We start from the raw sequence: 16856 nt of genomic DNA, 5'->3' as shown, positions 1-16856 counted from the left end.
AATACGCTGTATTTTCCACCCAAAACAAAATCAAAGGGAAATGTTAGCTATGACATAATTACAGCCTTGAATAAGTAATAAGTATTATTTTTTTTAATAAAACAATTATGCGTTATCATTTTGGAGCAATGGCATTTAAAAAAAAAAAAAGTTACACAGGAAATATATTTTCCAAGTAATAGTCATCATTTGGTGCAATTTATTTGTCAGGAAATATTTTTACTGGATAAAAGTTTAATGTTAATGGGAAGAAAAGTCAATTTAATCTATTCCAGCATCTAATAAGACTTATTTAAATAACATGTAGAATAAAATTTCATTCTCAAAAGGTTTATTTTTTTAATTGAAAATATACAGAAGAAAATAATATATTTTTCATTCTGGGGGTAAAATCAATCAATTCTCCTGAAGGTGGACTTCAATTGCATCCCCATGTGTCCGCAAAGACAAGAACACACACACACACGCACGCGTTAACTCACATTTTGGCGGGTTAACCACACCTGTGGGCGTGTCTCCCTATGCACGTCACACCACCACACACACAAGTAATGCACGTGTAACAGTTCCTCCTCTACACGGTTTCTGCCATTGGTCGCCTATCGCCTTTTTCAAGTGTGTGTGTGTGTGTGTTGAGTTGGTGTATTGTTTGCCACTTGTCCCCACTGACTGCCTGACTAAAAAACGCTGAAGGAGCTCGGCAAGACAAGACCGAGTGGACTCTTCTCCTCTTCCTCTACTTCCTCCACTTCCTGCAGGTGAGCAACTACTTCCTGTCTTTACAACTGGCAGCCAATAGCTGCGGGGCTTCAAATGTTCGCCTGCAGACACAAGGAACGAGCGCCATTATGTCGGTTTGAACGCCCAAAAGGGTTTCCAAATTCTTGCCGGCCGCATCCTACACGTGACAGCAATCTGCCATGTTGGTCATCCGGCGTGGGGAGGCTTCAAATGTTTGGACAGGAAGCAAAAGGGGACGTTTTTACGGTTAGGTTCATTGAAACATTTCTGGCATGTAGTGGATGTGTCTTACATTTGACAACAATCGGCCGCATTCTCCACATACAAACTTCAAATGTTTGCCTGGACAAAAAAGCAACAGGTGATTTATTTATTTATTTAACGGTAAATTTAATCGAAATCAAATAAGATTTCTGGCAAGTAGTGGCGACTGTGTCCTACATGTGACGACTACCTCATATGGCATGTCAAGGCTTCAAATGTTTGACTGGACAATAAGTAACAGGTAACTTTTTTTTTTTTTTTTTTTAAACGGTCAGTTTGATTGAAAACAATTTCTGCTAAGTAGTGGATGAGTCCTACACGTGACAACAGTCTCCCGTGTTGTTCACATGCCAGGTAGAGGCTTCAAAGTGTGCTGAATAAGAAGCAACTTTTTACAGTCAATTTAATTGAAAATCATTTTTTGGGGGGGGCTGGTAGTGGCCTACATGGGACAACAATCTCCCATTTTACTAATTGCATGTGGACAGTAAGAAACGGATGACACATGACTGCCGATGGTCGACTTCAGTCTTTTTCTGGCCGGGTGTGTCCTATATGTGACAACAATCTCCCGTAGTCTTCATCTGTTTTGCAAGTGCTTCTTATCTGTGGTGATGAAGATGAGGAGGAGGAGGAGCAACATTCCTGTCACACGCCGTTGCTTCTTGCTTCTGTCTGATTGAAAGAACTTGTCTGGGCAGAATTGTGTTTGTGTGTGTTTGTGTTCTTGTCCGTGCATCCATGTGCATGCATTCTGAGAAGTGCTTCAAGGGGTTGTAAGGGTTAGGCAAATATTTTCGCTAAAGAAATAATGATACAATATTCCAGTTAATGAAAGCTAACATTGCAAAATAATCGCTAACATTGCGCGCGACAAGGAGAAGTACTCTCATATGATTTTGGCCTTAAACATAGACGTTTTGGCAATATTTTTTGGCAAGTGTCTTTTTTTTTTTTTTTTTTAAATCTTGTTTTTGCACAGAAGGGCGGAAGTCGCAGAGAAGTGTCAGACGTTGCAAGAAGTGACGCCGGGTGACAGGCGACGAAGTACCAATGTCAACTGCTCTCCGGTGGCGCTTATCACCAACAGCCAGATGAGATGCGGGCACAGCAGCCACATCTGCAAGTGTCGAAGCATCAGCTATAAATGTGAGGGCTGAGCGGGAGAGGCGCTCCTTTCCCGTCTACGAGTGACGGGACTTTCGGACAGGGAAAAACGGCCCAGAATTCCGCGCGGGTGTCTGTGATCTTGATCTGGGATCGTGCCGAGCTTTGGACATAAATACGGATCAAATTGCAGCGAGTGTGAGCTCACTTCTCTTTTTTGCTCGTCTTTGATTGGAAAAGCAGCGGGAGTTGTGCCGATTGTTGTTCAGTAAGGGTAAGGAATAGACGCACACTTTCAACAACACGCGCACATATTTTTGAAAGAAAAAGGTTGTATAGTATATTTTCAATTTTTCAAAATTCATGGTGGTCATATTTTCATGAGATGAAATGTTTTATTGGAAAAAAAAAACTGTTGTATATCCTGAGAAAAATTGGGGGAGAATTTTTAGAGTTGAGAAAATGAGTCTAATTGTTCAAGAATAAAATCGTAAAGTTTGCACTGTTGACAACTAAAATTGTCGCATTTCTTGAAATTTTATATTTTCAACATGAAAAAACTAACTTGAATGAAAAGTTTGTATCCTTTTTGGGAACAATTACAGTGATTAAATATTTTAAGGAACAAGTATTTTTTTAGAAAAAAGTGTATTCTCTATTTTGTCTATTTTTGAAAAAAGTGGGAGATTTTGGTGGAAGTTCGGGAAACATCTTTTTGTAGAGGAAAAATGTGTTGGGGTTAATTTTTGAACAGAGTCATGTATTTCTAAGAGAAAAAAAAAGATTTTTTTTAGGAGAAAGAAAATCCATTTTATGGAAATGAAGTATTTTTTTCAAGGAAAAAAAAGTGTTTTTATGAGGACAAAAATAGCATTTTCTTCTTTTTCGAGAAGAAAAACATTAATGTCAGTCGTCGTGTTGCAACACGACTGCAACCTCGAACCGCCATCAGTCAACAAGAACCTTTTCTTCATGTCAGTAAAGGGTGTATTTCCACAGGACATCTGCTTACAAGTTGGTGAACAAGTTGGGATGTCGAGTCGACACACAATTGTGCTTTCATTTTTCTAATCTTTGGAGAGTGAAGTCTTATGTCCTCGTTACATTTAGAGCTCATTACAACTTTTTTTTTTTTTTTGGGGGGGGGGGTGGAGGGGGTGGGAGGAGCAAAATAAGACGTTTTTTTTGTGACTTTACGAACCTTCATTCTTGTTAGTCTTTTTATTTTATAAATATAGCCAACCCAAAAAAAATTGTTGAATACACTGCAGAAAAAAATGCAGTATAACTCGAAAATATCGCTCTTAAAAAAAAAAAGACGTTACCCTTGAAAATAAAAATATTATACTCAAAAATCTTTAAAAAAGTTTAAAAAAAAAAATACAACTTTTAGCATGGAAATAAAGTAAGAATGATGTACACAATTTTTATGTATTGTTTTTGCTGTTTTGTCTCCAATAGGGAGGTTTTGGTCGAAATTTGAAAAAAATTTTTACAAACGCAACCATTTTCTGGATGGCATTGACTCTCAAGGTGCGCTACGAGCGCCACTAGTGGTACGTGGGATCCCTCTAGTGGTACTCCAAAGAATCACTAAATTAAATACAAATCAAATTTACCACATTCAAAACATGTAATCCAATCAAACATGTTAGAATTGTAGCTATGTACATGTCCTGTAAAAAATAAAAAATAAAACCCAGTGTTGTAATTTTTTTACGTTTTGAATACATATTTTTTTTTAAATAGAGTTCTGCTGTCCAGGAAAAGTGAAAATAAATACAGTACGTCTTGTAAATTTGACACACTCCAGGGAAGATTGTTGTAAACAACCCTGAAAAATTTAACTGATTTAAAAAATATATATATATATATCCCCATGTATATACTTTACTTTTAGGAATAAAAGCGCCTTTTTGATGAACCCTTGGGCCTACTATGTTGCTGTATTTTAATGTTGGTCATACTGGTGGTCCCTGGAGATGGAGGTATCTTCTGAGCTGGTATTGATGCAAAACGTCGAGTCTTTCACGCACTCGACTAGCATGGGCCAGCTGCTTCACATCTGTGTTGCACCAAGATTTGATTGCCTCGAGGCTCAGCTGCTGCTCTTTAAAAACGGGACGCCGAGAACCCAGCGCGCACGCTCTCACAAAAGACGCCACGCTTGGCCGGCCTTCAGCGACTGAAAGCGTTTGTTTTGTGTGCTAAATACCACGCGTGACGCCTGACACGCCTTTGGCGTGTTCCAACACGTGCACCTGACCAGCTTCTTCTTCTTCTTCTTCTTCTTCTTCTTGTTTTTCAGCAGCCGCCATGAAAATTGCATCGTTCAACGTCCAGAAGTTTGGACGAAGCAAAGTGTCCGACCCAGAAGTCGTTCAGATCCTGGTGGAGGTAACGCGCGCACATTTCTATTCGTTGTTGTTGTTTTTTTTTTTTAAATCTAATATTCAAAAATGAAATAGAATAGGACAGCTGATTACTTGAAAATAAATATTGTATTGCTTTTAAATATATCTGATTATTTAAATGGAAAGAATCATGCAATATTGTTATTCTCAATGAAAAAAAACATTTTCATTACAATTACATTTTTAAAAAGTACAACAGATTATTAGAAAATTACAAATAATGTACTGTATTATTTAATAAAATACAACATTCAAAAATAAAGAATTATTGTTAATTAGTTTTATTTATAATGTAAGGCAAACTACAACTGAAATACATTTTCTATTAAATTTAAATTCAACATATTTGAAAAGAAAGAAAAGTGGTTTTTTTTTTCTTTAAAATGTAAAAAATACAACAGATTTGAAAATAAAAAATGTCTACTATTATTTCATTTAATTAAAATGTAAGATCAAATGGAACATTCTCTGAAAACCAAAACATATTTCTTACTCAATGAAAATCTAAAAATACCCAACACTATTTTTGATGATTCAAATACTCTAAAAAAAATTTAATAACTTAAAATGCAACAAATTATTTGAAAATAAATATGTATTGTTGTTTTTTTCCCCCAAAACAATATGAGATTTGAAAATGAAGAAACATTCATTGACATTTTTTTTTTTGAAGAACAATAAATGATTTGCTAATTTATGTTTACAAATATGATCTAATATCAAATATTCTCAGATTATCCGCCGCTATGACATCATCGTGATCCTCGAGGTGGTGGACATCAGCGGCACGTCCATCGAAACCCTTTTGGATGCCCTCAACACGTAAAGTCGACCGTCCAAAATGCACCGAGAACAAATTCTAACGGTAACAAAATGATGAAATGAAATGTATGAATATGAGCGCGCGCGTGCGTGTTCAGGGCCGACGTGACTCATCACTACACGATGACGCTCAGCATTCGGCTGGGACGATCCAGCTACAAGGAGCAGTTCTTGTTCTTGTACAGGTGAAGACGCGTCGGCGTCACCTGTGATGTTGTGGGAAAGACGCAATCCGCCAAATACCAGATTTCTCATCCGGTCTGCGCAGGGACGACTTGGTGGACCTTGTGGGCTCGTATCAGTTCGACGACCAGGCGACCGACGGCAGCGACGTCTTCGCCAGGGACCCTTACATCCTGAGGTTCCGATGCCACGGCACCGGTGGGACGAGTCGGCCTCGCGCCAAAACGTGCGCGTCAAACGTTTACGTGTGCGCTTGTGTTTCCGCGGCAGTGCTGAAGGACCTGGTGATGATTCCCGTTCACACCAAACCGGACGATTCGGAGACCGAGCTCGACGAGCTCTTTGACGTCTTTGAGGATGTCAAGAAGAAGTGGAGGACTGACGTGAGGATATTGTCAGCATTTTCGAAAATTCAGCCCTTGTAACCAGTTAGACTCAGGAACATGAAATTTGGTAGACATGTCAAAAAAGCCATGACCAGAAATACGCAGGAAGTCTGACATTTTGGTCTGAAGTGGACCTTTTGGGGGCATTTGGGCCATTTCCTTCGGTACTTCAAATAGCAACTACTCCCGGAGATTTTGTCCGTTGGCTACTCAATTTGAAGCCCTTATACTATACAGATGGATAAGTTTTCCTCATTTCCTCCAAACTACGTCCCCACGACAGAACGTGATGATCTTGGGCGACTTCAACGCGGACGGCGCGTACGTGTCCGATCGCGAAATGCAGGAGATCCGCATTCGCAGCGACAAGAACTTCCACTGGCTGATCGAAGACGACGTGGACACCACGGCCAGCACGGGGAACGCGTACACGTACGACAGGTAGGATGCAGAGGCGGGAGTTTAGTCGAGTCTTAACCTTGAAGTTTCAAGCTAGCAACTGTGGCTAATCTCAAGCAAGTCAAGTCCCCGCTAATTCGTCTTTGATAAACAAAACAAACGGCACACGAACTTGAAAATGCTGATTTTTAACAAGGGAGACTCGTCAAGTTGAATCTTTGCTAGATTTGAGCCAAGCAAGTTCCGAGTCCTAAAATTGTGGACTTTTCGATTCCCTCACCTCCCCTAGGACGGTGGGAAACATTAGCGCTGACAAACGTTTCCAATTAAGGATTTCACGAATTTTCCCGGTTGCAGAATCGTGGTCTACGGAGACGACATGCTCCGCGCTGTGGTCCCCAACTCCGCCAGAGCCTTCAACTTCCAGAAAGCGTTTGACCTCAGCAACGAACAGGTGCGTGGTGAAGCAGCATGTGGCTCATCGTCCAAGCTTTTCCGTACAATGTCGTCGCTTTCTTTCTAAGACGTACATTAGAAACTCTTGGTGCTTTCCAATGCGTGACTGCAAATATTGAGATTGGCATATCCGAAGGTCAAGCACCACGATATTGATGTGACACACGCGTATCGATATCATATCGTCAGCAAAAAGCAATACATGGCGATATCGGTCGATATTGTGCCCGTTTGTTTTGCAGGCTCTGAAGGTGAGCGACCACTACCCGGTGGAGGTTGAGCTCAGGTCTCTCACCGAGCCGCCGCAAGAAAATGAAGGTAACTGCTGCTCTCATGTTAGTACGGGACAACAACGGCAGCGCGCTGAACTAGCGGTCCGCATGTCTGCCTCACAGTTCTGAGGTTCGGGGTTCGAAGCTTGGTTAAGGCTTTCCTGTGTAGAGTTTGCCTGTTCTCCAACTTCCTCCCACATTCCAAAAACACGCATGTTAGCATCATTAGAGACTCGAAATTGTCTGTAGGTGTGAACGGTCTGCAAATGTGCCCTGTGACTGACTGGCGACCGGTTCAGTCGCCTAAGGTCAGATGGGATAGCCACCATCCCACCCGCGAGCCTAGTGAGGATAAGCGGTACAGAGAATGGATAGATGGATTCTTGTTTGACTGTACGTGCCCTGAGATCGCCTGGCGCCCAGTGCAGGGTGTACCCAATCCGCAACTCGACCTGATCTGCATTCAGCCCTTCAATTTGATCTATGGCAATAAAAAAAAAATCATTTTTAATGAATTATGCATCATTTGCATTGCAATAGATGTTTCTGAGATCCTCAGAATTAGTCATACTATATTGGAGTGGTCTGAGTATAGACTCTTGTTGAACTCCACTGCCCCTTTTATACTGCCTGTAAAAGCCTGCGTCACCCGTACCCCTATATGGTAACATCACATAAAAAGACAAAAACTGAGCCTGACTATTGAGATTTGCTGAAATTTCATGTGATATCACACACGGTTTACTTTTCAGGCATTTTTTTTTTTCACCACAGCATTTTTTGGTGGAACTCCAAATTGTACCACTTTTAAGTAGACTCCACTGGGTAGAATAGGAAAATAATAACGTTGTCTGGTCAAATCTACCCTGGCAGGTCCACGATTGAACAGCAAACTGCTGGAGCTGCAGCAGGAAAACCTGCTGCTGGAGCGTGAGAAACTCAACCTGGAGATCCAGATGCTGCAGATGAAACTGGCCAAAATGAAGCGAGGAGATGAAAAAGAACGACTGCTGCTACAGCTGCCAGACCACCAGCCGGCCTCTCGCTGCAAAATACAGTGAAATAATGACACACTGTTTAGGACTGAAGCCACTAGACTGGTCTACAGGTCAAACCTCGTCCCAGAGGGCCTTCTCAGGGTGACAATAGTTCCTTTCAACACATTTCAATATCGGAGTTGTTTATAGCCAAGTATCATAACGTCTACTAGTTGATTACATCAGACCTATACGTCCAGTTTACAGACATTTTTGTGAATTGTCTGATATTTTGTGACCTCGTTCAACGCTATTTTGCTTTTTAAACTGTATTTCAGTTTGCACCCTATTTGGAGGCGTGTCACGGTAGGTTATTGGTTCACACGTTGTTATATAGAAATATTAAAAATATGTTGTCTTGGAGTACTCAGTATCTTTTCAAGTCTTTCTTTGGGTGGCGGAGGGGTGTAAAAACATACTATATGATGATCTCAATTCATAAAACGTATGACAATAAAAATTACTTTTGGGATAATGGGTGCAAAAAAAAACAAAAAACAAAAAATCAATATTTGGAAAACATTTTTTAAAGACGTGCTTTTCTCTTGACCAGTAAAGATATACTGCAACTCGTAAGCATGTCTAACTTTATGGCGATATTTTACTATCATAGCTCATTAGCTACGCTTACTGATATCAATCGTACAGATATATGAAACAAACGGAACAATGCACAGTTGGTGATTTCAAAACATTTTTATTGGTTTCTCCCCCATTTAAAATGTCATAAAAAAAAAAAAAAAAAAAACATTTGCGATTTTTCTTTTGCAGCAATTCTCAATTTGGACAGCGACTGACCTTTGATTTGAAAACGGTTGGTCAGTGTTTATGACTACAAGTGTTTAGGCCAAGAAAATATCACTGTAAAAACCTGGCGTGACAAGCTGTACACTCACTCCAGTTAGTTAGCACTGCCTCTGGCAATTGCCAGGTAAGAAACAAACAAACAAAAAACACTTCAATCGGAGCAAAACAAACCGGCCACGCTGCAGTGGCATGAAGCAGAGCCGAAAATCATCATGAGGCTTCATTTCTTGCCTGATTTCTTGATGCCGCCGCTACCTGGTGGAAGGAAAAGACAGGAAAATCTACGCAACAGTTAAAATCAAACAATCGATAAATAAAAAGTCGTCGGGGATAGGGACCGAGGGAGGGCGCGCCTTTCAGCAAATTGCAAAAAAAAAAAAAAAAAAAAAAAAGTAATTGTTGCCCTTGCCTAAAAACTCTGTTTATAATTGTCTACATTAATACAGAAAAATATAACACTTTGTAAAATCTAACGACACTTGAGTGGCCCATGACGATGTCTTTGCGGAAACAAACTCTTAAAGAATGCAGTCTAGTTTTTACGAAATTCTTAGAAAAGCATATTACAGCTTTTGTCACATAAGTTGCATCTTTGTGAAATAAAATCTGTCCGGCATTATCTAGAAATACACTTGGACAGCATTTTACAGTTGTTCAAATTATTTTGTAACATAAGACGAACATTTACGCAACTGATAATTCCCATGGCCACCATTACGTAATATAATACACCTTAAAATTTCCAATCTTTATGTTAGCAATTAAAGGTCCTGATTCAAATCTAGGAGTGGGTCATGTTTAGGGTATTATAAGAATGTGTGTTCATATGCAGGTTTATATCCTACACACACACAGGCATCCTCACACTTTTTCCACCATCTGTATTTCAAACAATATTTTGCGTCCATACCGAGTGGTCCTTTCCCAGAAGCTTTGGCCTTCAGCATGTCCAAGGCCTTCTGCTCCTCCTTCTGCTTCTGCTTGAAGGCAACTTCATCCTGCACATCCATTTGATACACTTCTTCAATTTAATTGGGAATTGGTAGGTGCGGCTTGAGCGCAGGAACTATTGCAAAGAACCTAATGCGTGCACAGCCGGTCAATGTTTCGGGAACTTACGTCATCCAAGTCCTTGCTCTGCTTTTTGGGAGCCTTCAGGGGTTTCTTTTTGCCTCCTGGCGGCGACATGAGTTGCGTTATTGTCAACAGAGAACACCGACAGCCAGGTATGAACGGAACGTCAAAAGATGCTTGCCACGGCTGACATAAACTGCACAGAAATGCACTGTCGCCATTTAGATGAATTATTATTATTATTATTTAATGATTTCCCTACGAGCGCTGCTCTCTTCAGCAACAACTAGCCAGCTAGTCCGCACACAGATACGCTACGTTACGTTTTAATGTTATATTTATACAAATACATGATGCCGAACGTTCGCAGCGATATAAAACAACGTCTCACCTTCCCTGCCTGACATCTTTTGGAGTGAATAACAGCAAAATGAGGGAGAAAGTGACGTGTTACTGTTTCACTGCCTCTAATCTTGTAGTGAAGACGCCGCGCCGCGAGGACCTCCAGAAGAACTTTGAACCCGGAAATAGAAGCTCCGTCATACGCCTGATCAAAACTTACATGCTATTGTCAAGCTAGCTGTCTCGTTTCACATTAGAATGACGACGTTGGGATGCAGAAAAATATCACCGTGATATGAATGTATCGGAAACACGCAAGAATTCAGGTGAGGATATGTTGAGATACATGTGGCAAAGCAAGACAGATACGTGGAGCTAAATGCTAGGTGGCTACCATTGGACATGAGTAGAGGACATTAGCAGCAGCTTGCCTGCTAATCTAAAAGGATGGGAGGAGGAGGTTGAACTTTATTGTCATTACTTATGTCACAAGTACGAGCCAACGAAAGGAAGATAGCATCTAACTAGAAGTGTGCAGAAGCAGTAATTAAATAGTATAAACGGTCGGGCAACAGTAGGTAGACACCAATTTAATTAACTGGTGAATGGAAGGCTGTAAGAATGCATGGATAAAAAAAAAAAAACAGGTGTAAAAGGGAAGTAAGGCAGGAGAGAAAGAAAGATGATAGTAAAACTGGGTCTGGGGGGAAGAAATGAAGGGGTGATGCCAAGGAAAAAAACTGGAAAAGGGCTGATGCAGTTTATGTTCCCCGTGATGCTAAAATGGTTGTCTAAATCTAAATTCCTTTCCTTTATTAAACAATATATCTGTTTACAGGCGGTGTCTCCGTCGCTGGGCAGAAATTGCAGCTCTGACTCATATTGCACTTCTCAATGAGGTATTTTCATAATAAATTAGGCAACAATAGAATACAGTCGATACAATCGTTTCATTGATGCGGACTTTGTACTTTCGTCGCGGTTGTGCCAGGTACAGAGTTCATGGCTCGGGTTGTTGGTCCCGCCTCTTCCTGTTCGGACCCCTGGCGGTCCGGGCGCGTGTGGTCCGGACCTACAGCGCCCGCCACCAACCCGGTGGTCCGTCGGGCAAGGAGCGAGCACTGTCTGTCTTACAGGTGACGCATTGGTTGTTAATAATTAAAAAAAAAAAAAAGTAGTTAATAATAATAACTAGGGTTGTTCGATGCAACTTATTTTTAGAACGATACCAGTACGAGTATTTACTGTACTCTTGAGTACTCACCGATAACGAGTGCTGATACCACTAGTACCTTTGATACATAAAATTTCAGTGAACACAATGACAGATAATTGTGAATTAACACAGGATGATTCACCAATGTGTCAAAGCACCACAGTGTAGCGCCGACTGCTGGCGAGGAGTGCTTACTCGCTGTCAGATCTTTTTGCCTTTCGTATCGGTGGCTGGTATCGGCAGTCTTCACAAGTACCCGATACATTGACTATCGGCCCGATAACCTGGTATCGGTATTCACCCATCCCTAATGATGACAATATTACTAATCTTATTATTATTAATAATAAGTAAGTAATGTTTGTTGTTGTGCAGCACGCAGGTCGGTTGGGGCAGCAGTGGACTCAGAAGTCTACCCAGATGGCCGCCGCCACCATGAACACCTGGTGGGAGAAGTACGAGGAGTTTGTCGGCCTCAACGAGGTCCGCCACGCACAGACCAAAGTCACAGAGGTCAGTAAACAGGACCAAGGACCTCCTCCTCAGACTGTTCGACAGTCGATAACAGGGCACGTAGAGACAAGCAGTGGTTTGGTTGCCAAGTCATCGATTGATCGGAAAAATAATGGACAGATTAATCAGTTATTAAAATAATCGAGAGTTGCAGCCCTACATGGCACATATAGACGAAGAGCGCAAGTCAGGGCACTTATCTGTCGTCGATCGCCGTCCAGGCCGAGTCGGCCTTCCTGGTGTCGCGGGGGATGGTGCGCGAGGCCCACGTGAGCCTGGAGGCCCTGCAGGGCCGCCTGAAGGAGGTGCGGGCCCGTCTGGACCGCGTGTCCCGGGAGGAGGCGCACTACCTGGAGCTGGCCACCCTGGAGCACAAACTGCTGCAGGACGAGCGGCGCCTCCGCACGGCGCACGAGCACGCCGAAGCGTCGGAGCGCGAGACCTTCGCCGCGTTCTCGGCCGCCGTGCGGGAGAGTCACGAGAAGGAGCGCACGCGGGCCGAGCGCACCAAGAACTGGTCGGTCATCGGCTCGGTGCTCGGCGCCCTCATCGGCGTCATGGGCTCCACGTACGTCAACCGCGTGCGCCTGCAGGTGGGAAAAAGCGTCTTGGAATAGTTGTTGCATGCATCTGAAATTGCTTCATTGAAAGTCATTTTTTAAAATTCATTTGCCTCATTAAATAATTGGTGAAAAAAACTCATTAAAATATTAGTAAAATAAACAATTTGACATGTGCATTTCACATTTTTAATGTATTTGATTGAATAGTTTGGTATGTGATTTATTGTAAATAATAACAAAAATATTGGTAAACTAAACAGTTTTATTGTATTAACTTTATGAAGTAATTGATTAATTTATTATCAACAAAACCATTTAAAATATAGTCAAACAATATTGCAAATATATATATATATATATATATATATATATATATATATATATTATATATTGAAAAATACATAAAAATATTCACAGTTTATTGTAGATAAATGAATTTACATAAAATTTTGTTTTTATTTGTATTAATTGGCTAATTAATTTTAATGAAACTACGAATAGTAATAATAATAATATAATTAAATAGAATAATAATATAATTAAATGGAACAAATAACTATCTATTAAAATAAGTTTGATATAAAAATATATAAAATTAAATGCATTTATTTTAACTCAACCTCATCTTTGAATGACCTGGCCCTTATTTTAAAAATCTAATATGGCGATACACAATTGCAAATTGTGTTTGTGTTGTTTTGTAGGAGCTCAAGAGTCTGTTGCTGGAGGCCCAGAAGGGTCCGGAAAGCCTGCAGGAAGCCCTCAAAGTCCAAGCCAGGAACCATCGCTCGCAGCTGGACGAGCTGGGGGCGCTCATCGACAGCCTCCGAGGGGGCGCAGTCCCCGAGGGGCGCCGCCCCGACCCGGACGACCGCTCGCCGACGAGGGCCGAGGCGCTCCTGGAGTCCCTTTTACCCCGAGTGTCGGAGCTACAACAAGGCCTCGGCGGGGTCCGTGGCGAACTCACCCGCGTGACGAACCTCCTAGAAAACGGCTCGCGCCGGGTGCCCGAGCGGACGCCGGGGTCTGCGGAGGACGCGCGGAGGACGCCGGGCGAGCGCATCGGTCGCAGCACGCTGTACAACGCCGCCTTCGCGTACACGGCCGCCGCGCTCACCGTCACGGCGGTGTACGCGCTGCTGAGAGGAGGAGCTTAGAGACGGCCGTGGTGGTTGCCGTGGCAACACAGGTGGGGGAGTCACGCTGCTTGACTCGAGACCGACGCGTGACTCGCTCGTATGTGACTTAGCACCTGTGCCGAATACTACTGAACTTGTGATGACGTCACGCTGCAGCGGGACCAATCGCAACTTAAAGAAGACCGAGTGCCGCTTTGCTCGTTTGTGAGCATAGCGGGCGGGCAGCGTAGACTCTTGAAGTTCGTCAATTATGGATGGAGCGTACACTTTGGAAGTCAACGCATCCACGAATCTTTAAAAAAATTAATAAAACCCAACAATAAAGAAAAGTTATGGCTTTCAGAATTCTGTTTTTAGTATTTGTATATTTATCCTTTTGTTGACAAATAACTCATCCATTACCTGTACAACTCAATTGACAAAATATTTTCACAAGGGAAAGTAAGACTAAACAATGAAGATAACGTGGTTGCACTAGTGTGCACACCCTCTTAACTCTTGACTGTGGCCGTGTTCAGAATTAACTCATCACGTTTATGTTAATGAGAGTCAGCGTGCACCTGCCAGCATTTAAAGTGCCTATGATCGTATGTGCCCTGCCATTGGCTGGCGACCAGTTCGGGGTGTACCCCGCCTCCAAAAAAAATGGCACGAGAGCTGTGGCGATTGAGTAGATATTTTTTCAAATTCTTTTGACACTAATCGGACAGTTAAGAGGTGTTGGTTGTCTGTACGTTTGAACTTGTGAAATCTTACGCTAAATCCTCCGCAGCAGCTGGCGAGTCATTTCTTAGCGCGATCATCGTTCCGAGCATCTCATGCGGACAGGGAGATCGACGCGCGCGTCACGTGACGCCACGCCTTCGGAACGCCAACGTCTACTTCACGTTTCTTTTGAACATTGTTTCATAGCATGCGTTTCTGTCAGGAGATAAAGACACTTATGCTTGAGTGTATTGAAACAAATTGTTGACATTTTTTTGTATAGATACAAAAATCTCATCTTTTGAATAGTGTAAAATTAAAATGATGTGAGTGAAACTAGGGCTTGTTTCCTGTATTATTTAGTTTTTGAGTATATTTTGTATTTGATTTCACATACCTAGCCTATTATTATTAATAATAAATATTGACTAGTTATGTGAGTGAAATTAAGGATTTAGTTTTTCCCATAAATGTTATTTTTGTTGTGTGTGTGTGTGTTCATCATATGATGCCAGTGCCTTCAGATGTGCTTATAACAGGGCTTAAACATTTCAAAACATTAAACTTACAAACATACTTTTTGTCATTTGTTTTGTTTTACAATAACACACACACACACACATCTACTGTAAAAATACTGTGTGTGTGTATATATATATATATATATATATATATATAAACCTTTTTTTCTTGCCCTTTACAGGTGATGATGTCATCAAGCTGCTTGGTAAGTAGAAGAAAAAGTTTTCAAGGACGCACATCACATGACATTGCAATCCAGGTCACTGTGTTTGTGTGAAAAAATGTGGTCACGCAGTGTAGATAAAACCCATATACTACTTTGTTTACCACCCCTGTAATTCCCTGAAGGCCGTGGTTTTATGACCGCACTAGTTCTTTAATGGCTTCCCGTGGTGACTTTGTTCCTGCGGAAAAGTTTCTCCGACTGTATATGTTGAAGGAAAGCGAGCATGTGATGGCGGTCACGCCGGCGCCCCGAAGGCGTGTTTCGTGTTGTGACTTCATTTTTGTGGCTAAACTATCTGCTTCTGTGCAGTTTGTCCAACAGTTGCTAATGCACTGAACCACAGCTACCAGGGGCGACGTTTTTATATCGGCCACATATATTATCACAGGGCACAAATAAATACACTACAGATTGATCACTGGCCAATCATAGGTCCCATATTGGCAAATGATAGATTGATATAGACAAACAATGTAAAATTTGAACCAATTCACCATGACTGCTGGTGTGGTGTTATTTTAGAGTGCCTCCTTGTCGGCTCTGAGTGTGCGCATGACATAGTGAAAAAGATGGAAGCACCAGGAGGGAGTTAGTTATTTTTGTTAAGTCAGACATAGTCAGCGTGTGGACAAAGTTCTTTGCGCTGGCGCTGGCTGCTTTGGAGCAGTCCTAGACTGGCCTGCCTGCAGTCCAGACCTGTCTCCCATTGAAAATGCGTGGCACAAACTGGGGATCAGTCGCCGGTCAGTCAAAAGGCACGTATAGCCATACGATGGATTGATATACAGGTAGACGAACAGCGTAAAACCGTAGTACAGTATCTGCAGCCCATGTGTTTACGTAAGTATACATTGAGGCGAAGTGGGTTCCCCGGGGAGTTGTGCCCTCGGGCGACCGCTGCACTCCGATTCCATCCTGCATATTTCACACTCGCACGTCGAAGACATCTGGACGAAGAGGCCACGGGGCGGCGTCCAACCGCTCCGAGGGGAAAGTAGCTCGGTGGAACACGACACAGAAACATTGTGTCTGCTGACGTTTCTCACGAAAGTCTCGACTCGAAAGTGGAGTCCCTTAGCAACACTGTTGACTGCAGAGTGTTTGGGGAGTGTAAAGATGGGTGACAGGTGGGGCCCAAACATACCTCTGACCCTCGGGAATGTCCAACCAATTGTGCCTCCTCTCTCTCTCTACTCCCATATGTCAACTCACTTCACAGTAACTTTTACACAAGGCTAACTTTGTAACAAAAACAATCTTCAATTAGAAATTTTGGGACAGATTTTCGTTCAAACAATCTGAGCCATCCGTTTTCCTTATTAAAATATTGTACCCAACATTATATCTTATCTGGCTCTACCTTTTTAATTAAATCTTTATGGGGAAGCTCAATCTTGTGGGATGCGCAACCAGAAGCTAGCAATGATTTATGACTGGGATGAAGGATGTTGTGATTTATGACCAGAAGTGGCTAGCAATAAGCTACATTTACTCCTTTACAATTACCTAAGTAACGTTTTGGATAAATTGTACTTGTCAAAGTGGGTTTAATGCAATATATTTTCACTTTAACATGCAATGCAATTAATGTTAATGAATGTTTAATTATTCTTACGCAAGTAATTATTTGGAGGACTACTTTTCACTTTGACCTGAGTCACATCATTC

At 41.8% G+C, this 16856-nt stretch overlaps 3 protein-coding genes across 13 annotated transcripts; 2 read left to right on the top strand and 1 right to left on the bottom strand.

The window, feature by feature from the left end:
• Positions 1 to 569: 569 nt before the first annotated feature.
• dnase1l4.1 (deoxyribonuclease 1 like 4, tandem duplicate 1) lies at positions 570 to 8451 on the top strand. Of its 10 annotated transcripts, none has more exons than XM_061785097.1 (10): positions 570 to 758; positions 1991 to 2154; positions 4421 to 4509; positions 5260 to 5348; positions 5447 to 5533; positions 5617 to 5914; positions 6201 to 6358; positions 6674 to 6770; positions 7015 to 7090; positions 7918 to 8451. In XM_061785097.1, exons 2-10 carry the CDS (start codon positions 2100 to 2102, stop codon positions 8103 to 8105), a joined length of 1137 nt encoding a protein of 378 aa, XP_061641081.1. In that variant the 5' UTR covers positions 570 to 758; positions 1991 to 2099; the 3' UTR covers positions 8106 to 8451. The 10 variants fall into 10 exon arrangements, with proteins under 10 accessions (XP_061641081.1, XP_061641080.1, XP_061641086.1 ...); XM_061785096.1 differs by having other exon boundaries at positions 1988 to 2154; XM_061785102.1 differs by lacking the exon at positions 1991 to 2154 and having other exon boundaries at positions 4424 to 4509.
• Positions 8452 to 8762: 311 nt separating this feature from the next.
• Positions 8763 to 10506, bottom strand: tma7 (translation machinery associated 7 homolog). Its single transcript, XM_061785106.1, has 4 exons — positions 10354 to 10506; positions 10008 to 10063; positions 9799 to 9886; positions 8763 to 9143 (listed from the first exon to the last, which is right to left on the bottom strand). Exons 1-4 carry the CDS (start codon positions 10367 to 10369, stop codon positions 9109 to 9111), a joined length of 195 nt encoding a protein of 64 aa, XP_061641090.1. The 5' UTR covers positions 10370 to 10506; the 3' UTR covers positions 8763 to 9108.
• ccdc51 (coiled-coil domain containing 51) lies at positions 10490 to 15016 on the top strand. Of its 2 annotated transcripts, XM_061785104.1 has the most exons (6): positions 10490 to 10630; positions 11143 to 11203; positions 11296 to 11440; positions 11896 to 12033; positions 12255 to 12626; positions 13301 to 15016. In XM_061785104.1, exons 2-6 carry the CDS (start codon positions 11199 to 11201, stop codon positions 13751 to 13753), a joined length of 1113 nt encoding a protein of 370 aa, XP_061641088.1. In that variant the 5' UTR covers positions 10490 to 10630; positions 11143 to 11198; the 3' UTR covers positions 13754 to 15016. The 2 variants fall into 2 exon arrangements, with proteins under 2 accessions (XP_061641088.1, XP_061641089.1); XM_061785105.1 differs by lacking the exons at positions 11143 to 11203; positions 11296 to 11440 and having other exon boundaries at positions 10497 to 10630.
• The last annotated feature ends 1840 nt before the right edge of the window (positions 15017 to 16856 follow it).

This window comes from Phyllopteryx taeniolatus, chromosome 9 (assembly GCF_024500385.1).
Source record: "Phyllopteryx taeniolatus isolate TA_2022b chromosome 9, UOR_Ptae_1.2, whole genome shotgun sequence".
NCBI lineage: Eukaryota > Metazoa > Chordata > Actinopteri > Syngnathiformes > Syngnathidae > Phyllopteryx > Phyllopteryx taeniolatus.
Note: the sequence above shows the minus strand (reverse complement) of the source record. Positions and strands in the feature narration are given on the sequence as shown.